This window comes from Cheilinus undulatus, linkage group 20 (genome assembly GCF_018320785.1).
Source record: "Cheilinus undulatus linkage group 20, ASM1832078v1, whole genome shotgun sequence".
NCBI classification, from domain to species: Eukaryota; Metazoa; Chordata; class Actinopteri; order Labriformes; family Labridae; genus Cheilinus; species Cheilinus undulatus.
In genome coordinates this window covers 17,783,994-17,800,949 of record NC_054884.1, presented here as the reverse complement: position 1 = coordinate 17,800,949, position 16,956 = coordinate 17,783,994, and the positions used below count along the sequence as shown (strand labels likewise).

The 16,956-nt window shown below is 39.3% G+C and overlaps 1 protein-coding gene across 4 annotated transcripts; it reads right to left on the bottom strand.

Annotated features, from left to right (window-relative positions):
• Positions 1-368: 368 nt before the first annotated feature.
• On the bottom strand, positions 369-16,234 carry LOC121528160 (transforming growth factor beta-1-induced transcript 1 protein-like). Of its 4 annotated transcripts, none has more exons than XM_041815399.1 (12): positions 15,946-16,234; positions 9,500-9,550; positions 9,000-9,148; positions 8,818-8,873; positions 7,300-7,436; positions 7,140-7,221; positions 6,590-6,674; positions 4,544-4,726; positions 4,223-4,396; positions 4,050-4,131; positions 3,334-3,482; positions 369-1,203 (listed from the first exon to the last, which is right to left on the bottom strand). In XM_041815399.1, exons 1-12 carry the CDS (start codon positions 15,956-15,958, stop codon positions 937-939), a joined length of 1,428 nt encoding a protein of 475 aa, XP_041671333.1. In that variant the 5' UTR covers positions 15,959-16,234; the 3' UTR covers positions 369-936. The 4 variants fall into 4 exon arrangements, with proteins under 4 accessions (XP_041671333.1, XP_041671332.1, XP_041671335.1 ...); XM_041815398.1 differs by lacking the exon at positions 15,946-16,234 and adding an exon at positions 15,020-15,924; XM_041815401.1 differs by lacking the exon at positions 9,500-9,550 and having other exon boundaries at positions 15,946-16,226.
• Positions 16,235-16,956: the final 722 nt, after the last annotated feature.

Here is a 16,956-nt window from a genome sequence, read left to right as displayed (position 1 = left end):
ACCTATCAATTCATTTGACTTAAATTTTGTTTAAATTTAAAATTTTGTTTGTCTTGGTTACAACTGTATACTTTATCCCCATGATTTAAATATCTGAAATCTGTCTATAGTCCATTTTTATTTAAAAAATGTAAATGGTGACCTTTTTCTTTCTCTTTCACATTTTGAACGTGACAACTCGTGTTTTAAATAAAGCCTTTTCCCACCCATAATTCCTTTGAGAAGCACTGGCCTTGACCTTCTGGCAATTTTTGGACACAAAGGACCTCAAAGTTGCTAAACTTCATGATAGATTGCTAAGTTTTCTCATTTCTGTTTTCTAATTTCTCAGTCAATTCTTAGATTATTTCACTTACAAAACAGTAAAAAAAAAGTTGTGTTTTCCTTTATTGTAATCTTTGGAAATGTCTTTGGCAAATTGCATAGAGCAGATGTGAAAGAATAATGCAAAATATTGGACATTGACCATATGATAGCTCAATTTGTTACACATAAACATACATCACATAGCAGGCAGCATACAATATATAAATGCATTGCATTGGCACTTTTACTGTTTGCCTTGTAAAGCAAATATATATTAAAAGGGATTTAATGCAAAAAAAAAATCCTTCTCTGAAACATTACATGTTTTCTTAACATACTGCTTCCTTTCTGTCTTTGGTAAATATTTTTTCCATATTCAATTTGAATCAATACAGTACATAATAGATTTACACACATGACAAAAACATTTGGGATCATTTGGTTTCTGTCAAATCAGTAATTTGTTTATTTTTTGTCAAATGAACAAATTACTGGGCTGGATTTTCCTCTTATTTGACCTCTTGTATTCTTAAATCAAAAAAAGAGATCAGCTCCACCCTTATACTATAGAAAAAAAATAGTGGGCTGAGAGTCATGATGAAGGGGTTGTAGTAAAGTCCAGCTGTATCCTCAGCCAAAGAGTTTGATGAAGCAGGGGTGGCAGTATGGTTTGTTCTCCTGCTCCTTGAAACAGCCTTTGCTCAGCGGCTTTAGGCAGAAGTGGCACACCAGGTGGTGCGGGTGGAATTTGGCCCCCATAGCAGTAACGCAGCGGCCCAGGATCGGCTGCTGGCAGGCCTGACACATGCTGCCACGGGACTGGTGGTAGTGGGCCTCACACAGCGGCTTCCCCTCGTGTTCAAAGAAGCTGCCATTGACAAAGGGGCTGTAACACTCCTGAGGGGGGAAGAGACACGATTACTCAGAGGACTGTAATTAGAAAGTTATGTGAAATGGAAAGATTCTCATGACATAATCAGGCTTATTTTTGTTTGGTTTATTTTAGTAGTTAAAATGATCTGTGTGTCTGAGCAGTGCCACAGTAGCATATGTAATTCAAATACCTTATTAAAGTAATAACACTGACCTCAGCTTGTTCTCAGAAATGCCCAAAAATCTTAAGTAGTTAAACAATGGGATTTACTCTACACCCATCCATCTCAGACAAATTTTTAAATAGACAAGAAGTATTTAAGAGAATTTGACCTATTTCTGTTTTAGAAATCTGCTTACTTACGAACATTTTCTTAATAATCACTTTTATTTCTCTTGGCTCTGGTTTGGACCCCGTACGTGTTTGTGGTAGAGTAGACAAATTCCTTTTTTCGATTGTAGTTTAATCCATTAATTTCCTTCCCAATAACAGAAACTTGATCTGAAACACCTTAACTTTAGCTCAAGTGGACTAGCGGTTCACTCGTGCACCCCATGTTCAGAGGCTGTAGTCCTATATGCCAATTCCCAACCTTTTTTCTTCCCTCCACTTCTATTTAAGAAAAGAAAAGCCCCCACCGGACCAATGCAGAAAAATAAACAACAATTTGAATTGTTTTCTTTGAAAATCTCAACAGAATGGGCCTAGCCATGCTTGATCTTGTTAAAATATCTATGCATAAACTATCCATTAAGTGTCTACCTATGATTTCCAAAAATATTTCCAACAAAATAAGTGCAGGCAGAGCTCTGTGCCCCATCTGAGATCTTTGATCCACCATTGTTTAAATAGCTAACATGTTTCTAAAACTTTAATGGTACATCTTAACATTAAACATTACTTTTACAAGAAAAAATACAGGAAACCCTTATAAACTACCAGACTCACAAAAGGAAACCTTCATATAAAGACATATCTTCATTGGATAATCAATCAAATAGGTTCATATGTAGGCTGACGAATTTACCCTGAGTAATAATGCAGATCTTGTAAAGAGATATATTAGTAAGAACATGTTGTAAATGTAGATCAAGGTGAGTAAAACTGGAAAGGCATGGGAAGAGGAACAATACAACCAGCTGACATCACTACCCAGACTAACAATGGCAGCCTATCATAAACATTCACCTTTTTTAAAGTGACTGACCTAATTCAGCAGAGGTACAGCCAAATGGTGCTAGTAGTCTCACAATTAGAGAAACAGGACCTGAGTGCAATGAATGTGTCCCAAGTGAATTTAGTATAAAAACACCAGTGACCGGAAGGTCCAGTAACTTTTTAATAAGTATTTCTGGCTACAATTACATCATGAAGACAAAAGAACACTCATACATAAGTATAAGTTTGGGGGTGGGAAAAAAAAAATTACAAGGCACTGAACATCCTCAAGAGTTCAGTTAAATCCATCATCAAGAAATGGAAGGAGTATGGCACATGTGTAAATCTGCCTAGATCAGGCGATTCTTATAAACTGAATGACTGCAAGGAGACTAGAGACTAGTAACCTGGCAGAGCTGTTTTTGCAAAAAAAGAATGGAGTAGCATTTTTGTAGGCACTGTAATTCAATATGGTCAATATGTCTCAATATGCAGGGTTCCTTTAAAGATTATAGATCAATAACAATTTGTTTCTCCTTCCTACACTCTCTCCAGTGTTGAAATTGTAAATTGTGTTCATTACCTCCACCAAGGAGGTTATGTGATCGGCAGGGTTTGTTAGTTTGTTTGTTAGCAACATAGCTCAAAAAGTTAAGGACGGATTTCGATGAAATTTTCAGGAAATGTCAGAAATGGCATAAGGAAGAACTGATTAGATTTTGGGAGTGATCCAGATCACCGTCTGGTTTTAGGAATTTTTTGAAGGATTCTGTACTATTGGGAGATGGCGGAGGTCTGCGCTCTCTGAGTGCTTTTCTAGTTTTATTAATGGAAAACTTTGAACAACACCATGAATGGATTACATAAAAGGACATGGAATAAGAAACCAAATACATCAATTCTTCTTGAACTATGCTCCTCACCTTCTTTCTGTTTGACTAATGCAGTAAACATTTTCATTGACATGGGCCTCAAACCCACAGAGGAACACTCACCCTGCACACGAAGCACTGCGGGTGCCAGAGCGAGTTGAGAGCTGAGATGTAGTTTTCCAGGATAGGTTGGCTGCAGCCTTGACAGCGTGAAGCAAACAGAGTCAGAAAGCACTGCTGGCAGTACTGCTGGCCCTCACGGTCATGGAAACCTGCACAAGACACGGTCACAGTGTTACACAGTTCAGGAGCTGCTTTGATGAATGGTAAATTAAGTAGATGTTGCAGGGGGAAAACAATTTCCATGTGACTCCAATCAGTGTCACTTAAAACTTTAATCTTGTTAAAACTGTTTTGAGCTTAATGGATCTTTTTTCTTTCTAAAGGCTGACATTTCTTTTATGTTTCAAAGCCTGTTTTGCTTAAATTTGGTCATTCTATGCCAAAGATCATGTACTTTATCTCAGTCTTTGCAGGATAAAACTGTCTTTAAAAGAGAGCAATAACTCTGCTTTAGAAGCAGTTTAGTTTAACAGACTTTTAAAAGTATGTTAAGTTAGACCTAAGGCTCATGCAAATAGATTTACAGCTTTTGTTTACCCTGTGACATATTCTTGCAAATTTATGAACATTATGTTGTACAGTGCCTGGTAATTAAAAAAATTATCATAAGAATATGTGCTCAGTAGGGCTCTCAGTGGTGTGCTTCAGTTTGACTCTAGCTGAGTTCATTGTTTTGTATCAAACCCAGACAGGATACAGTGCATACCGCCCATTACCTTCCTCTCCGAACGCCCGGCTGCACTTCACACAGCAGAAACACTCTGGGTGCCAGTTCTTATCCAGAGCTGTGACCATTTTCTTTAAAAAGAGAGAGAGAAAGAAAGAGAAGAGTTAGAGTCAGATGGGCTCAGTTGTGTGCAGGTAATCTGGGTGAACTTGAGTCTCTCACATTCAGAATGGGCTTGTTGCACTGCGCACAGTGAGGGGAGAAGAGGGTGAAGTAGTCTGACTCGCAGTACGGCCGTCCATCCTTTTCAAAGAAGTTACGACTGCCTAACTCTGTCTCACACTCCGAGCACACAAAGTGCTCTGGGTGCCACACTTTCCCGAGAGCTGTGACCACCTGCATGATGAGAGAAGTCCAAAGTTAAAAAACAATCAAATATCCACTCTTTTAATGATATATGCAGATTCTGTGACTTTAGGGAAAAAAATGACAGAAGCTTAAAATACTTTGTGTAAATCTATAAAGAAGAACTTGATATCTCACCTGTCCCACCACTGGTTTTTGACAAGCTGAACAGTTCCCCTTAGACGACGTTTGAACTCCCTGTCGGCTCAGGTCTGACTGAAGCAGCCCCAGCATGCTGTCCAGTGAGCCCCCGGGTGAGGTCTGTGGTGGAGCGGCGGGCTGCTGCGGTGCTGTCACTGCTGGAGTGACGGGTGCAGCTGGCTGTGAGAAGAAAAAATACAAAGTTGGCATTCATGCTCAGTAGTAACACAATCATGCTAACATACTTTCAAAAATAACACAACAGATCATTATATGCTATTAATCCCAGTTTTCAGGTCCGTCTAATACAAACCAGTACAGCCAGGGAAATTGATATTGATTTTGTGGTATCTGCCATAATCCAAAACATGTTGCAAACTTAATTTTTCAGTGAGTTTGTGTCCAATTTGCTCTGGCAGATTCATCTGGTTGCCCTCTTGATCAGAGTCAGGTCAGACCAGTCCTGCCGTTAATCATATACTGGGTGAGGCTAAATGCCGATACGTTGATTTGAGTCTTCATAAACTACCAAGACGGCTCCTGCCCCAAATGTGGAATATTATGAGTATCCTTCCATGTCAGTGAGTATTATTTTTCATTTATTTAAATTTAACTTTATATTGTGCATGAAACTGCTACACAGTAGAAAACAAAGACCAAATATGGTGCAAGAGGGCAGTAACAGCAGGTACAAAATACTGAGACAAAAGATAGCCCAGACTTACAATAACTAACAAGAGCAATGCAAAGAGCAAAGAGCAAATAAACAAAACAAAAAAAAAAAAAGAAGAAGGAGATTGTAATGTAATGAGAAATTAAAAATTAAAAAAGAGAAAAGGTTGAGGAGAAATAAGGCAGACAAAAAGAAGGCAAGCTTTTTCTTTTTTCATTTTAAGAAATGGAAAAGAGAATTCTACAGGTGGTTTATGTGTGTTCATTATTATCTTTGAATATGTTAATGCTACACAATGTTTTTTGAACTTTGCAAAAGTGTTTCAGTCTTTGTAGTTTTGTATTGCACTTCAAGGCCACCATAAATAGGAAGCAAGCACATTTGCATTTGTCTTATACAAAAGTATGGTTAAAAAATCTATCATTCCTTTACACATTCTTGGTGAAAACAGCAGAAAGTAAAAAAGTTCTGTCTGAACCTCTGTTCCCAGAACCTCCCTCACCCTTGTTTATAAGCCACAGCTGGACTGCACACTTAAACCAAACAAAATGACAGAACCATTTCCTTTGCTGACATTGTTGCTGCTGACCAGCTTAAAAGAGGCTGTATTCTAGACAAAATCTAGAAATACAACTGCTTTGCTTTCCTACTTTCTGAAGCTACTTTTGAAGCTGGAAAATCTATCTACACAAATTTACTATCCTTTGGATGCCTGATACAGACTGATTTTTATGGTTCTGTGCTGGGGTCAGGGCACGCAGTAAGGGTGAAGATTTTAATCTATCGCTGCAGCTGGAACAGCTGAGGATGAATAGTTGGAAAAAAAACATTCTTGTGGCCACAGACTGAGAAAAACTGGGAACATACAGCCATATGCGTAACTTTTAGGCATGCAGGGGTTCATCATTGGGCACAAGTCGACACACACATCTGTCACTCAGCAGTCAAGGTCAAGTTCAACAGCATTTCTTTGGTCTGGACCTCTATACTACTTGTGGTACGCTTGGAGACCACCAGCGTTTTTGAGCCCCTGGAACATCTGCAGCATGACCAGGGGCCCATGGCAAACCTATGGTACCCTAGATCATGCTTACTAAACACATCCACCCTGTATGTCACCCTAAAGGTGGAGACTTTGTTATTTTTCCAAAATGTTATTTTCCCATGCCCCTGGTAAAATGCAAGGACATCCAGAGCACGGCCTGGGTTGTGTCAATCCTCCTTCATGCCCAATGGTTCCTTCATGCAGTTTACCACCCACATTCACGCCTTAATACAGCCTCAATTTTTGGCCCAAACATGCCCAAAAGTTATGCATAGTAGTGTGCATTACATAATTTCCAATTAAATTCTGTTGTGTAGACTCTTACTGTGCTCTGGACTCTGAAGTCTGACAGTGAAGCCATCAGTTTGTCCAGTTCCAGTGTGGCTGATGTTGCTGAGGGCTTTGCAGAGCTATAATATAAAACACAAAGAATACCCTTATATCATCAGATAATACTTAAGATAGTAAAAGGTTATTGCTGCACTGAAATTCTGATTCTTATATCCCTTGATTTAATTATACTATGCCTTCTAGACAAGTGCTTACTTAGAGAGAGAGAAACGTAAGAGATGAAATGGAGTCCCAATACTAGTGCTTTGTTGAAACACTGCCAAAGAAAAGATAGGAATTCACCAGAATTCTTGATATAGTTAATAAGCAGCATTATGATAGCTTTTAATGTGCAGCTATTTCAACAAGTTTTCCATTTTAAGAAATCTACCAGTAATAATAAACTAATTCAGGCTAAGCAAATTAAAGCATCTCCCCTAACAACTTAAAGCACATTTGTTAATAGAAATTAAACTGCCACTTTTACAGATCAATACCCCATGGCTATCAAACCTGCAGCCCAACAAACTGATTAGATTATGTACCTGGGTGAGGAGGTGTTGGCTTTATCCTTGATCTTATCCCTGTCGTCCTTCTTAGAGGAAGGGAACTGGGCCAGGATCTCATCTAATAATAAAAAGACTTTTTATAAGGAAAGAGTCACCTCAGAGGAAAAGGACACAAGGATACAAAACAAAAAGTAACCTGTGATGTTGAACTGGGTGGCGTTGAGCTCCTGTAGCAGATGGTCTAGTTCACTCAGACCTCCTCCCAACAGCGAGGAGGAGGAGAAGGCTGGAGGAGGGTCTGTTGTGCGGGGAGACCGTGGTTTACACACAGTGCTGTAAGACAGACAAGAAAGACAGTGAACGGAAAACAAAAACAGGTCAGGAAACATCTCATCAGGATTATGTGGTTTGCATCTCGGTGGACGCCTGTGGCTGCTGAATGTAAGACATGAGTCATTTTGCAGGAGGATATTCAGTACTTTTCCAAAGAAGCAGTTTAGGGTCCCAATATATTCCTTTTGAAAGTGACAAAATACAAAATGTACAAGACAAAAAAGCAACTTGTACGTCCTAATTCCATAAAAGCTGGGACACTGCATTTAACAGTGTATTTTCAGGCACTTCCATTTCTTGGTTAGAGCCTCAGAAATCTGGAAAAACTCTTGTTATCCTTTTTTTTTTTTTAGAAATGGAAAAAAATGAAAAAACAGAAAATCTTTCCCATAAATTTGTTAGAAAAAGGAAAAATGGAAAAAAGAGTCTTTTCCTTTGAATGTGTTTTTTAAGAAAAATTTTGACAAAAGCCAGGTCTTCCTTAAAAAGACATTGTCTACTTAAGTGGCAAAAATTTGTGGCAAGGCACACTGGTGTGCCAAGAGGCAAGTCTAGGTGTGTCTTGGTAACTTGTACAACCATACATGATTACTATGACTATGCAAGTATCAAAAAATTGGACAACCATTTAGAAAACCAATATTTTCTGTAGTATTTTTAGTATTTTCTTACTGTGCCTTTCTTTCATATGCATGCTTTTTGGATAATTCGGTGTAGAAATTACTTATCACAGTTACAAAAGATTGGGATTAGTTACAATAGATTGCTTCAATCAACAGCTGTGAATAAGGCTGATATGGCTGAAACGTCTGCTACAAAAATATAGATATTAGCATGTATTTGTGTAATTCAGTTGTTCCCAAATTGTGTACCGTCGTGAATATGAACAACCATGTATTCTTACCATATCTATATATCAACTAAAAATGCTATAAGAAAATTTTAAGAGGTGATTTTGCATGGATATGGAGATAGTGTGCCTTGAGATTTTGGCTAGAACTCAGGTGTGGCTTGGGCAAAATACATTTGAGTATCACTGGTCTACTTGGTAGTATATGTTGCTCAAAAACCTTTATCCATCATTCAGTATTAACTGAGCATTGACATGTGCTCCACCATAGTGTCACAGATGCTAACTTCTGAACTGAGCTCATAAATTTAAGCTATTTTCAAGGTTTCAGTATTGAACAAATTATCATTTCTGTTTTTAATTGCATTAACTTTTTAGGAAATCAAAACTTTTAAAAAATATCTAATTGTTACTCATTATTAACAATGAAATAATGAGGTGAAAACATAAGTGTACTGCCAATTCTAAAATTCCAGTATCACTCTATGCAGATGATACTTTCTTCTATTTGACAACCAGGGGCAGACAAACCTGTATAATTTGTCAGGATTGGAGTTCTGGGAAGATTTCATTGCGGCTGAAACAGTCTGAAACACAAAATATACAGACAATATATGAAGCTTTTCATTGAAAAATTACACAATAGACAATATTTGGGTTGATTCATGATGTGAACATCAGCCTGAAATCCTCCATTGAGGACACGTGTCAACCTGCTGTGGGGTGTAGGCTGGCGGTGGTGGCCGGGCTTGGGAGGAGTCCTGGGTGGTGGGGTCAGCATTTTGAGGGGGGTCAGAGGTCAGCAGGACAGGACACCGAGCTAGAGGAGACCCTGTGTTCTCCAGATCAGCAAGGAGGGCATCTGGAAAGAGACAGAGGAAGACAAATTAATAAGAGAGAGAGAAAAGATGCAACGTATGACAGCGTGGATTTGATGGAAGTTTAGATGTAAGATTTAATTTAATGTTCAGTTTTAGGTTCTAAAGAACGAAGGAGAATGTAAAAGGTATATCTATTTCTATATCCTGATGTATATTGCTGAGTTTAAGGTTTCACAGAAAATGGAAAGAAGCACGAGTTAGAAATGGATTAGAGACTATGCAGTAGTAGAAAGACAGCAGAAATGAGGATAAGTCAAGGATAAAATGATTATGATGTTCTTGCAAACTGAATGAAGCACATTAAAAAAACACTTGCACAGACAGTTACGTACCAAACACAACAATACGAGGACTGAGAGGATAATTAGGTGGCTCAGGCACTCCTATAGAAAGACAGAGAGCCAATATGTGACCAGTACAGCAGCAGCAACATGATCACATACTTCAGACAGGACATGAACATCCTCAGACACTAATCATCCATAGGACAGAACAGACAGCATTGGCACAACTTGGAGATAACCCTGTGACACAGAGAGGTTACGAGAGCACACAAACATTTCTTCATTCATATCCATGACATGCCAAAAAGCAGAAAGAGGAAGCAGAGGAGGAATGTGGCAGCTGATATTAGCTGAAGGGGAAGCTGTCCAGAAACTAAACTTGCTCAAGGGTTATGTATGACATCATTGAGTGCTGAAAAGTCCATGTACGTGCAAAGCTGCGACTTTGAAAAGTTGGCTGAGCATGAGTCAGTACAAACTCTGAGTTGTAGAAAAGAGGCTGTGGCTTTGGCATCTTTATAAACAAGTGATTTCAGCTGGATAAAATGTAACATGCTTGAAGAAAGAGATGTAGTTTAAACTCTGGTAAGACTCTTTGAAGAACACTCAAATTTGCTGCAGCAGAGGCTAAAATAACCTTGAAACACTGAATCCTATGAATCCCAGAATGCAATGCAACCGTATATGTTATCTCTGCAATTAAAGTTGACATCTGACCTTTTTTCTAGATTTTTTTTTGTCTTTTTATGCCTTTAAATTTACAGAACGACAGCTGACAGAAAGGAAACAGTCATGTTTTAAACCAAAAGCCGCCTAAAGGACAGAAAGAGCACTGTCTAAATTGCACAAATAGTGTTGCAAATGTATTTTGACAGCGTTCAGGAGTTAGCTTACACATTTTGCCACCCAAAACAAGAAATTGCTCAAGATTCGGTGTTTAGACCTCCCATTTTTGTTACTGTGGAAATGAAACAGGTATACAGTAGATACTATTTGATTTTAGTATCATATTGAAGTCTAGAAATCTGGTATCGTTAGTTATTTTTGGCTGAGGATGTGACCTCTGATCTGTTTTCATGACCAAACAGAAAATGTAAGCATTGTGGGACTGTGACAACAAAAGAACTCATGAAAAATCAGTACAGAAAATCAGATAAATTGTTGTTTAAAACATCGGTATTGGCATCAGACCTGAACTTTACAATCAGTGCATCCCTAGTGATCCCTAAACGAAGCTTTGAATGCATTAAACAACAGTTTCAGATGTGCTTTTCTTTCTTATTCACTTCTTTATAATTAGGCACCAACTGGATGTACTGGACCTTTCACAAGAACGTTTTCAAAGACATACTCTGATTTCAAAGTAGGTGTAAATTAACGATGCTTTACAGGTTCTAACAACTTTTAATCACAATAACTTCAAGACAGTCTGGTTGCAGACTGTACATCGTTGATGTGAGACAGCCTCTGTCAGAACAGAAATACCAGTACAACATATTTCTAGTTTTAGTTTTTTTTCATCTTTATTCATTAAAAAAAAGTCTGGTAGTCAGATTTATGACATAACCACATTGCAAACATTTTACACTAAGCAACATTTATTGAATAAATCAGAGACAAGGGTGAGACATCTAATTTAGGATTAAATTATCTATAAACCCATTTTAGAAGTAGTTACATGAATGGTGGCTCACTTTAGCTTCATTAGCTTTAGCTAAAACTAACATCCATCTTCTTCCGCTCATTCTGGGCTAGGTTGCAGTGGTAGCAGGCTGAGGAAGTCAACTCAGACATCCCTCTCCCCACTGACACATTCCACTCCTTCTGGGGGATCCCAAGGCATTCCCAGACCAGACAGGAAATATAATCCCTCCAGTGGATTCTGGGTCTTCCCCAAGGTCTCCTCCCAGCCAGACGTGCCCAGAAGACCTCTAAAGGGAGGTGCCATGGAAGCATCCTGATCAGCCTGAACCATTTCAACTTGCTCTTTCTGATGCAAAAGAGCAGCAGGTCTATTTTAGTTCCCCTCTGGAAGTCTGAAACCCTCATCCTATCTCTAACGCTGAGCCCAGCAACCCTTTGGAGAAAAATAATTTCTGCCTCTGAGTTCATGACCATAGGTAAGGGTTGGGAGGTAGATTGACTGGCAAATGGAAAGCTTAGCCTTTTTGGCTAAGCTCCTTCTTCACCGCCACGGTCCAGCACCACGCCCACAGTACTGCTGACACTGTACCAATCCACCTGTCAATCTCACACTCCCTTCTACCCTCACTTGTGAACAAGACCCCAAGGTACTTGAACTCCTTTAACTGAGGCAGACTCCCTCCCCACCCATAGGGAGCAATCCATTGTTTTCCGGCAGAGAACCATGGCCTCAGCCTTGGAGGTGCCAACTCTCATCCCAGTGCCTGCTGGAGGTCCCCAGCTGAGGAAGCCAACAGGACCACATAATCTGCAAAAAGCAGAGACGGAATTCTGGAGCCCCTGGACTGGAAACCCTCCTCCCCTCAACTGCACCTCGAGATCCTGTCCATAAAAATCCCAAACAGCATCAGAGACAAGGGACAGCCCTTGCAAAGGCCAACGGCATCAGGAACGTGTCAGACTTTGTGCTGAGAATGTGCACACAACTCTCACTTTGGTTATACAGGGGCCCGATGGCGTGCCTCAGCTGCCCCAGGACCTCATATTACAGCAGTAGCCTACCCCCAACATGACCCCCCAAGGTACATGATCAGAAGCATTTCTCCAAGCCCAAAAACACACGTAGAAAAAACGAAAACTAACATAGCTATGCAAATTAACAATATAACATAAGCCAATGTAGCTATGTCAGCTTTAGCTACGTCAGCTTTAGCTACGTCAGCTTTAGCTACGTCAGCTTTAGCACATATAGTAGGTGTAGGTGCACAGCTGCTTTGGAAGTTTACCTTTAGCTTTGTAAGCTATGTAGTGATGTTATCTATGCAGCTAACAGTGCTACATAAGGTACATGTGCTGTGCAGAATGTTTTCATGGAGGACAGGCTGTTTCCCGTAAGAGGACTGTTTACTTGGTTTCATTACACATTTTGTGATAAGGTTTGGCAGATTAGGTTTTTGATTTTTTTTAATAGGGCTTTCAAAAGATGGACATTTTTAATCCCAATTAATTTCAGAATTTCCGTAGTTAATCACGACTAATTGCATCCTTTTTATTGCATTTTAAAATTCTACTCTTCTGCATTTCAAATTGTTTTCATGTCACTTTGGATTGTTCTACCGTCTTATACGAGGGGCAACTGACTTCCTGTTTGGGCACAGACTTAATTTTAGAGGTAGATTGAAGATTCAGTCATTGACTTAACCATGGAAAAAGGAACTTGTTATGGATTGAAAATTACATAAGAGACCATTAAAAAGGGAGATTGTGGCACACCTTAACCACAATGTGTTGGAAGGGACAGTAAAGCATGTGATTAACCGCAATTAAAAAATTATACCAGTGCACTAATTGTGGACCTTAATTGATTGGAATTAACTCAATTAATCTTGACAGCCCTAATTTTTAAATTGAGTATCTAACCCTACACTTGACCCTTATCCTAACCCTAAACGGAAGTTTAATCCAATTTTATTTTGAAAATGTTAGCGTATTTTGTTTCTTTCTGACAGTCTCACATGAACAGTCTGCGAGAGGGGCTGTCAGAGATATACGGTCCGCAGCCCGACCCCTCTCAATAACCTTAACATTACATAAACAAAGCATTAAAAAACTCATTTGAAGACCATTATTGATTCACAGACTCCTGATAACTACAAAAAAAGTACTGATCTTTGCAGGTAACTCCTTAAAGTGTCATTTTAACTGGATGAATGAGGATATTTTGTTAAAGCTCCTGTGAACTTCAGAAGAAGAAGAAAAATCTCAAACTCCAAATGCTGTTTAACATCTTATCTGACAACTACCCTGCAGTAACGCTTACATATATTTAATAAAAACCTACAGAGAAATACTCAGTTTAGGTCCTGATGGTCTCTATTGCCATTGTAGGTCATAGAAGCATCAGTATTAATTTCAGTCTTTTTCATGACCAGATACAAACTCCTCAGAGGACCTTTACAGGGTAATAAATAAGTAATACAAAGACATAATTTTGGATGTCTTAACGTTTATATTAGGTCTGTGTTTTTCAGTAGGATCTAGATTGCTTTTGTAGCAGCAGATGTTAGATGGCGCAATTATTTATTAACCACTTCTACAGCTGTCTCTACTGACTCACTTCCAACAGTCCTGTGCAATAAGTGGATCTTAGTTCATTGAGAACAACTGCCCCCTTTAGAGCTGGAGTGCCTCTGTGTGGAAACAGCTCATCTACTCTAGATCATTTTAGGAACACAGTCAGACATGAAACCTGTGCAGGGTGAGTAAATTAGAGCTCAAATCAGCACATCAACCCCGGGACAGCATAGACAGGATCTGCAGAGATGAGGTCAGGAGCACACGGTTGTAGTTAGACCATTTTAATGAGGTTCTGTCTCTTGTTAAAAAGCTTTAACCACAACCTTATGCTACAGTCTTTGTCCTCTATCACTGTAAGTCTTGTTGGAATTGGGACTTGGAGATGTACAAGGATAGTCTCACTACAAGATCCTTTAATAGCAGCTCTGGGTAATAGATCTTATTACATGATCTTCATTGGAAATTGTTAAAATTAAAATGTTCTTGTGAACTTAAATGTTTTTTTGTCCATGACTAGAGGTTGAAGCAAATTCATGACCTTATGATGGCAGCTATGAGGCCTTTAAGGCTGCTCTGACCTTTTGAAATTTAATTTTATTGCTGAGTAATTTTGAGAATTCTTGTTCATGAGGGTCTAAAAATGAGCTTCAGAGTGGATTCTTTACCTTGGGCACAGCATTTGAGGCGCCTTAACAATAATTTTGTCTTAAATCTTTTAGGTTTGTAGCCTCTGTAGAGGAATACTGAGCATATTTAACATGAATATAAGTCCTGGGCACACAATATAGCAATAGTTCCTGTATTTTCCCTCTTTTTCTTAATTTTTTGATAAATCTGAATAAAGATATGGCCTTTATTTTGAACAGCTTTGGTTCCTTTCCAATACTATGGAGAGCCTGTATTGTTTTAAACCTCATAATATCAAAATGAATGAAAGCCATGGCATCTCCTTAAGACGTTTTGACTATTTCAAACATTTTGAGTGATGATATTTGACACAGTCAACTTAAAGACTACTGATCTACCCGGGCTTGGTTCATCTCAGTGGTTCCTTCTACCCTGGATGATTCGCACTTCTGGTACGAGCATGTGGTGAGAATCTTGTGCATATACTACTCGCCATCCTCCTCCCTGCTGTGAGTGTCTGTCTCTTCCACACACTCACTCACTCTTACAGACTAAACTGCTCATATAAGGAGCTGAACTTCTCTCTATGGGAATTATGACCATATTTAGAGCTGCCTGTCGACTTGTTTGTCTTGGCGAAACCATCTCTTACTGAAAAGCCTCACCAGATCCAATACATAAACTTACAATAAACTGAGCGTCTCGAACATGATCACTCACCCCGTCTCCCTGTCGCTCTTCTCGTAGTCCTATCCAGATGTGCTCGGAAACATCTAGCCATTCCTTCCAGGACTGCTTAAAAAGCACAATCCTTTTTTGTAGTGGACTTCCAGTGAAAAAAAGTTTCCCAAGAGAGCAAATGGGCAGTGGAGGCAAAAAGGCCTTTCTATTTTCATTGAACTCTGTGGCTTTTTGAAATAGCAGTGTGGCCCTGGGCTATTTCAGGGCCTCTCTGACACAGTTATACCCAAACAAAAAGATCCTGCTTCTCATAATGTTCTGAGAAAGATGAGAAAAATCAAACCAAAAAAGCGAATCACAGCACACTTTTTAAAACCAGAATACACTCTGTTTAAAATCATGTGGCTTCCCTTACCCCACTTTCTTCGTATTGAGAGACGGGAAAGCCCGCTCTGCTATATAGCTGTCCTCCTTAAATCTAATTTACCAAGAATTTATTGAATTTGCAGGGCTTGCACCAACACTTATTGGCGGCCAGGCAGACACATAGTAATGTAGTACCACTTCTTTGTTATGTTTGGTATACTGGCCATTTTGCTTGAACATTTTTAAACAATTCCACAAAAATGCATTCGAATGAATGCGAGGACTGAAATGTGAATAACATTAGCAAGATGCATCACAAGTTGTCACATGAGAGAAAGGCTTGGGGTACAGTAGAAGTTGTGAGGCACTTATTGGTTTTTCCATGCATTAATACAATAGGAGCTACTTAGATCCTCTCTATTACATCCTCAAACATGTCCTAGTGGACAAGGAAAGCTAATTCTCCTCCCTTGTGACTGCCAGACTGAACAGAGACATGATTTCCTCTGTTTGGGCACACCACCCCTTCCAAAAGATCCCCAACAGATATCCCAACATGTAGTTACAAAGCTGGAACGAAGACCAGCTTTATTACTTACCCAGATCCTCCATGATATGATTTCAGCCGAGTGTTTTCCTCTTTGTGTGGTCCAGCAGAGACGTAGACGGCATTCAAAAAGCAGTGATGGACGTGTATATTTAACACAGTCTCGGTGCTATTGTCTGCGTCGGTCCTGAATAACTTCTTGGACACCGTTATCCGCCAAGAGAGGAGGAGGAGGAGGAGGAGGAAGAGGAGGAGGGCGTCCCGTTTCTTTTTCCTACACGGCGGCTCTCTTCCTGTGTAATGCCTACCAGGACCTCAGACTGAGGGAAGGCGTAGTTAAATAAATGTGGTTACAAACCCCGCATTCCCCGGACACACGACGTCATCCTGGACATTCCGAGTCCATATTTGGGAGAGAAAATTAAGGATTCAAACTGCAGTAATACGTGCTGCCGAACGCGCGAACCGATGACACAGAGCATGAAAGGTGTCCGACGTGAAAATACAGAGAAATGGGTGACACCCCAAACAAGACATCAATATGACATCATTTAACTCTGGGGGGGTTTTTTTTTTGGAGGTTTTCCGGATGGATGTGTGAAACACATCCATCTGGGGTGTCAGGTTATCAATTTATATTTTTGTATATAATATATTCTCCACATAGATATTAAAGAAACATGTTTTAAACATTGGAAATCTACATATCCTCTTTCACTGAATCCCTGGAAAACCTGTCTTATTTGAATATGGAAAAGCTACTGGTCATTGCAAGAAAATAAATCACAAAGCCATGCCAGTAGTATCCCATGGTCATGTTTTGTATCAGTTTGCAGAAATACCATTTATCCAAAAGAAGGCTGCTTTGAGCATAATTTGCACCTTTAAGGGTCTTAGAGGTGCCTCATATTGACTACGATGATACTAGAGGTGCAGATTCCCCTAAAGGAACTGGAACTGTTCAGCTAACTAAAATCTTTGGGGACCCTGAATTCATGAAGTGTGTAATAAAATCCTGATAATTTTATATATGCAAAATGTCACACTATATAAATAAAACCTC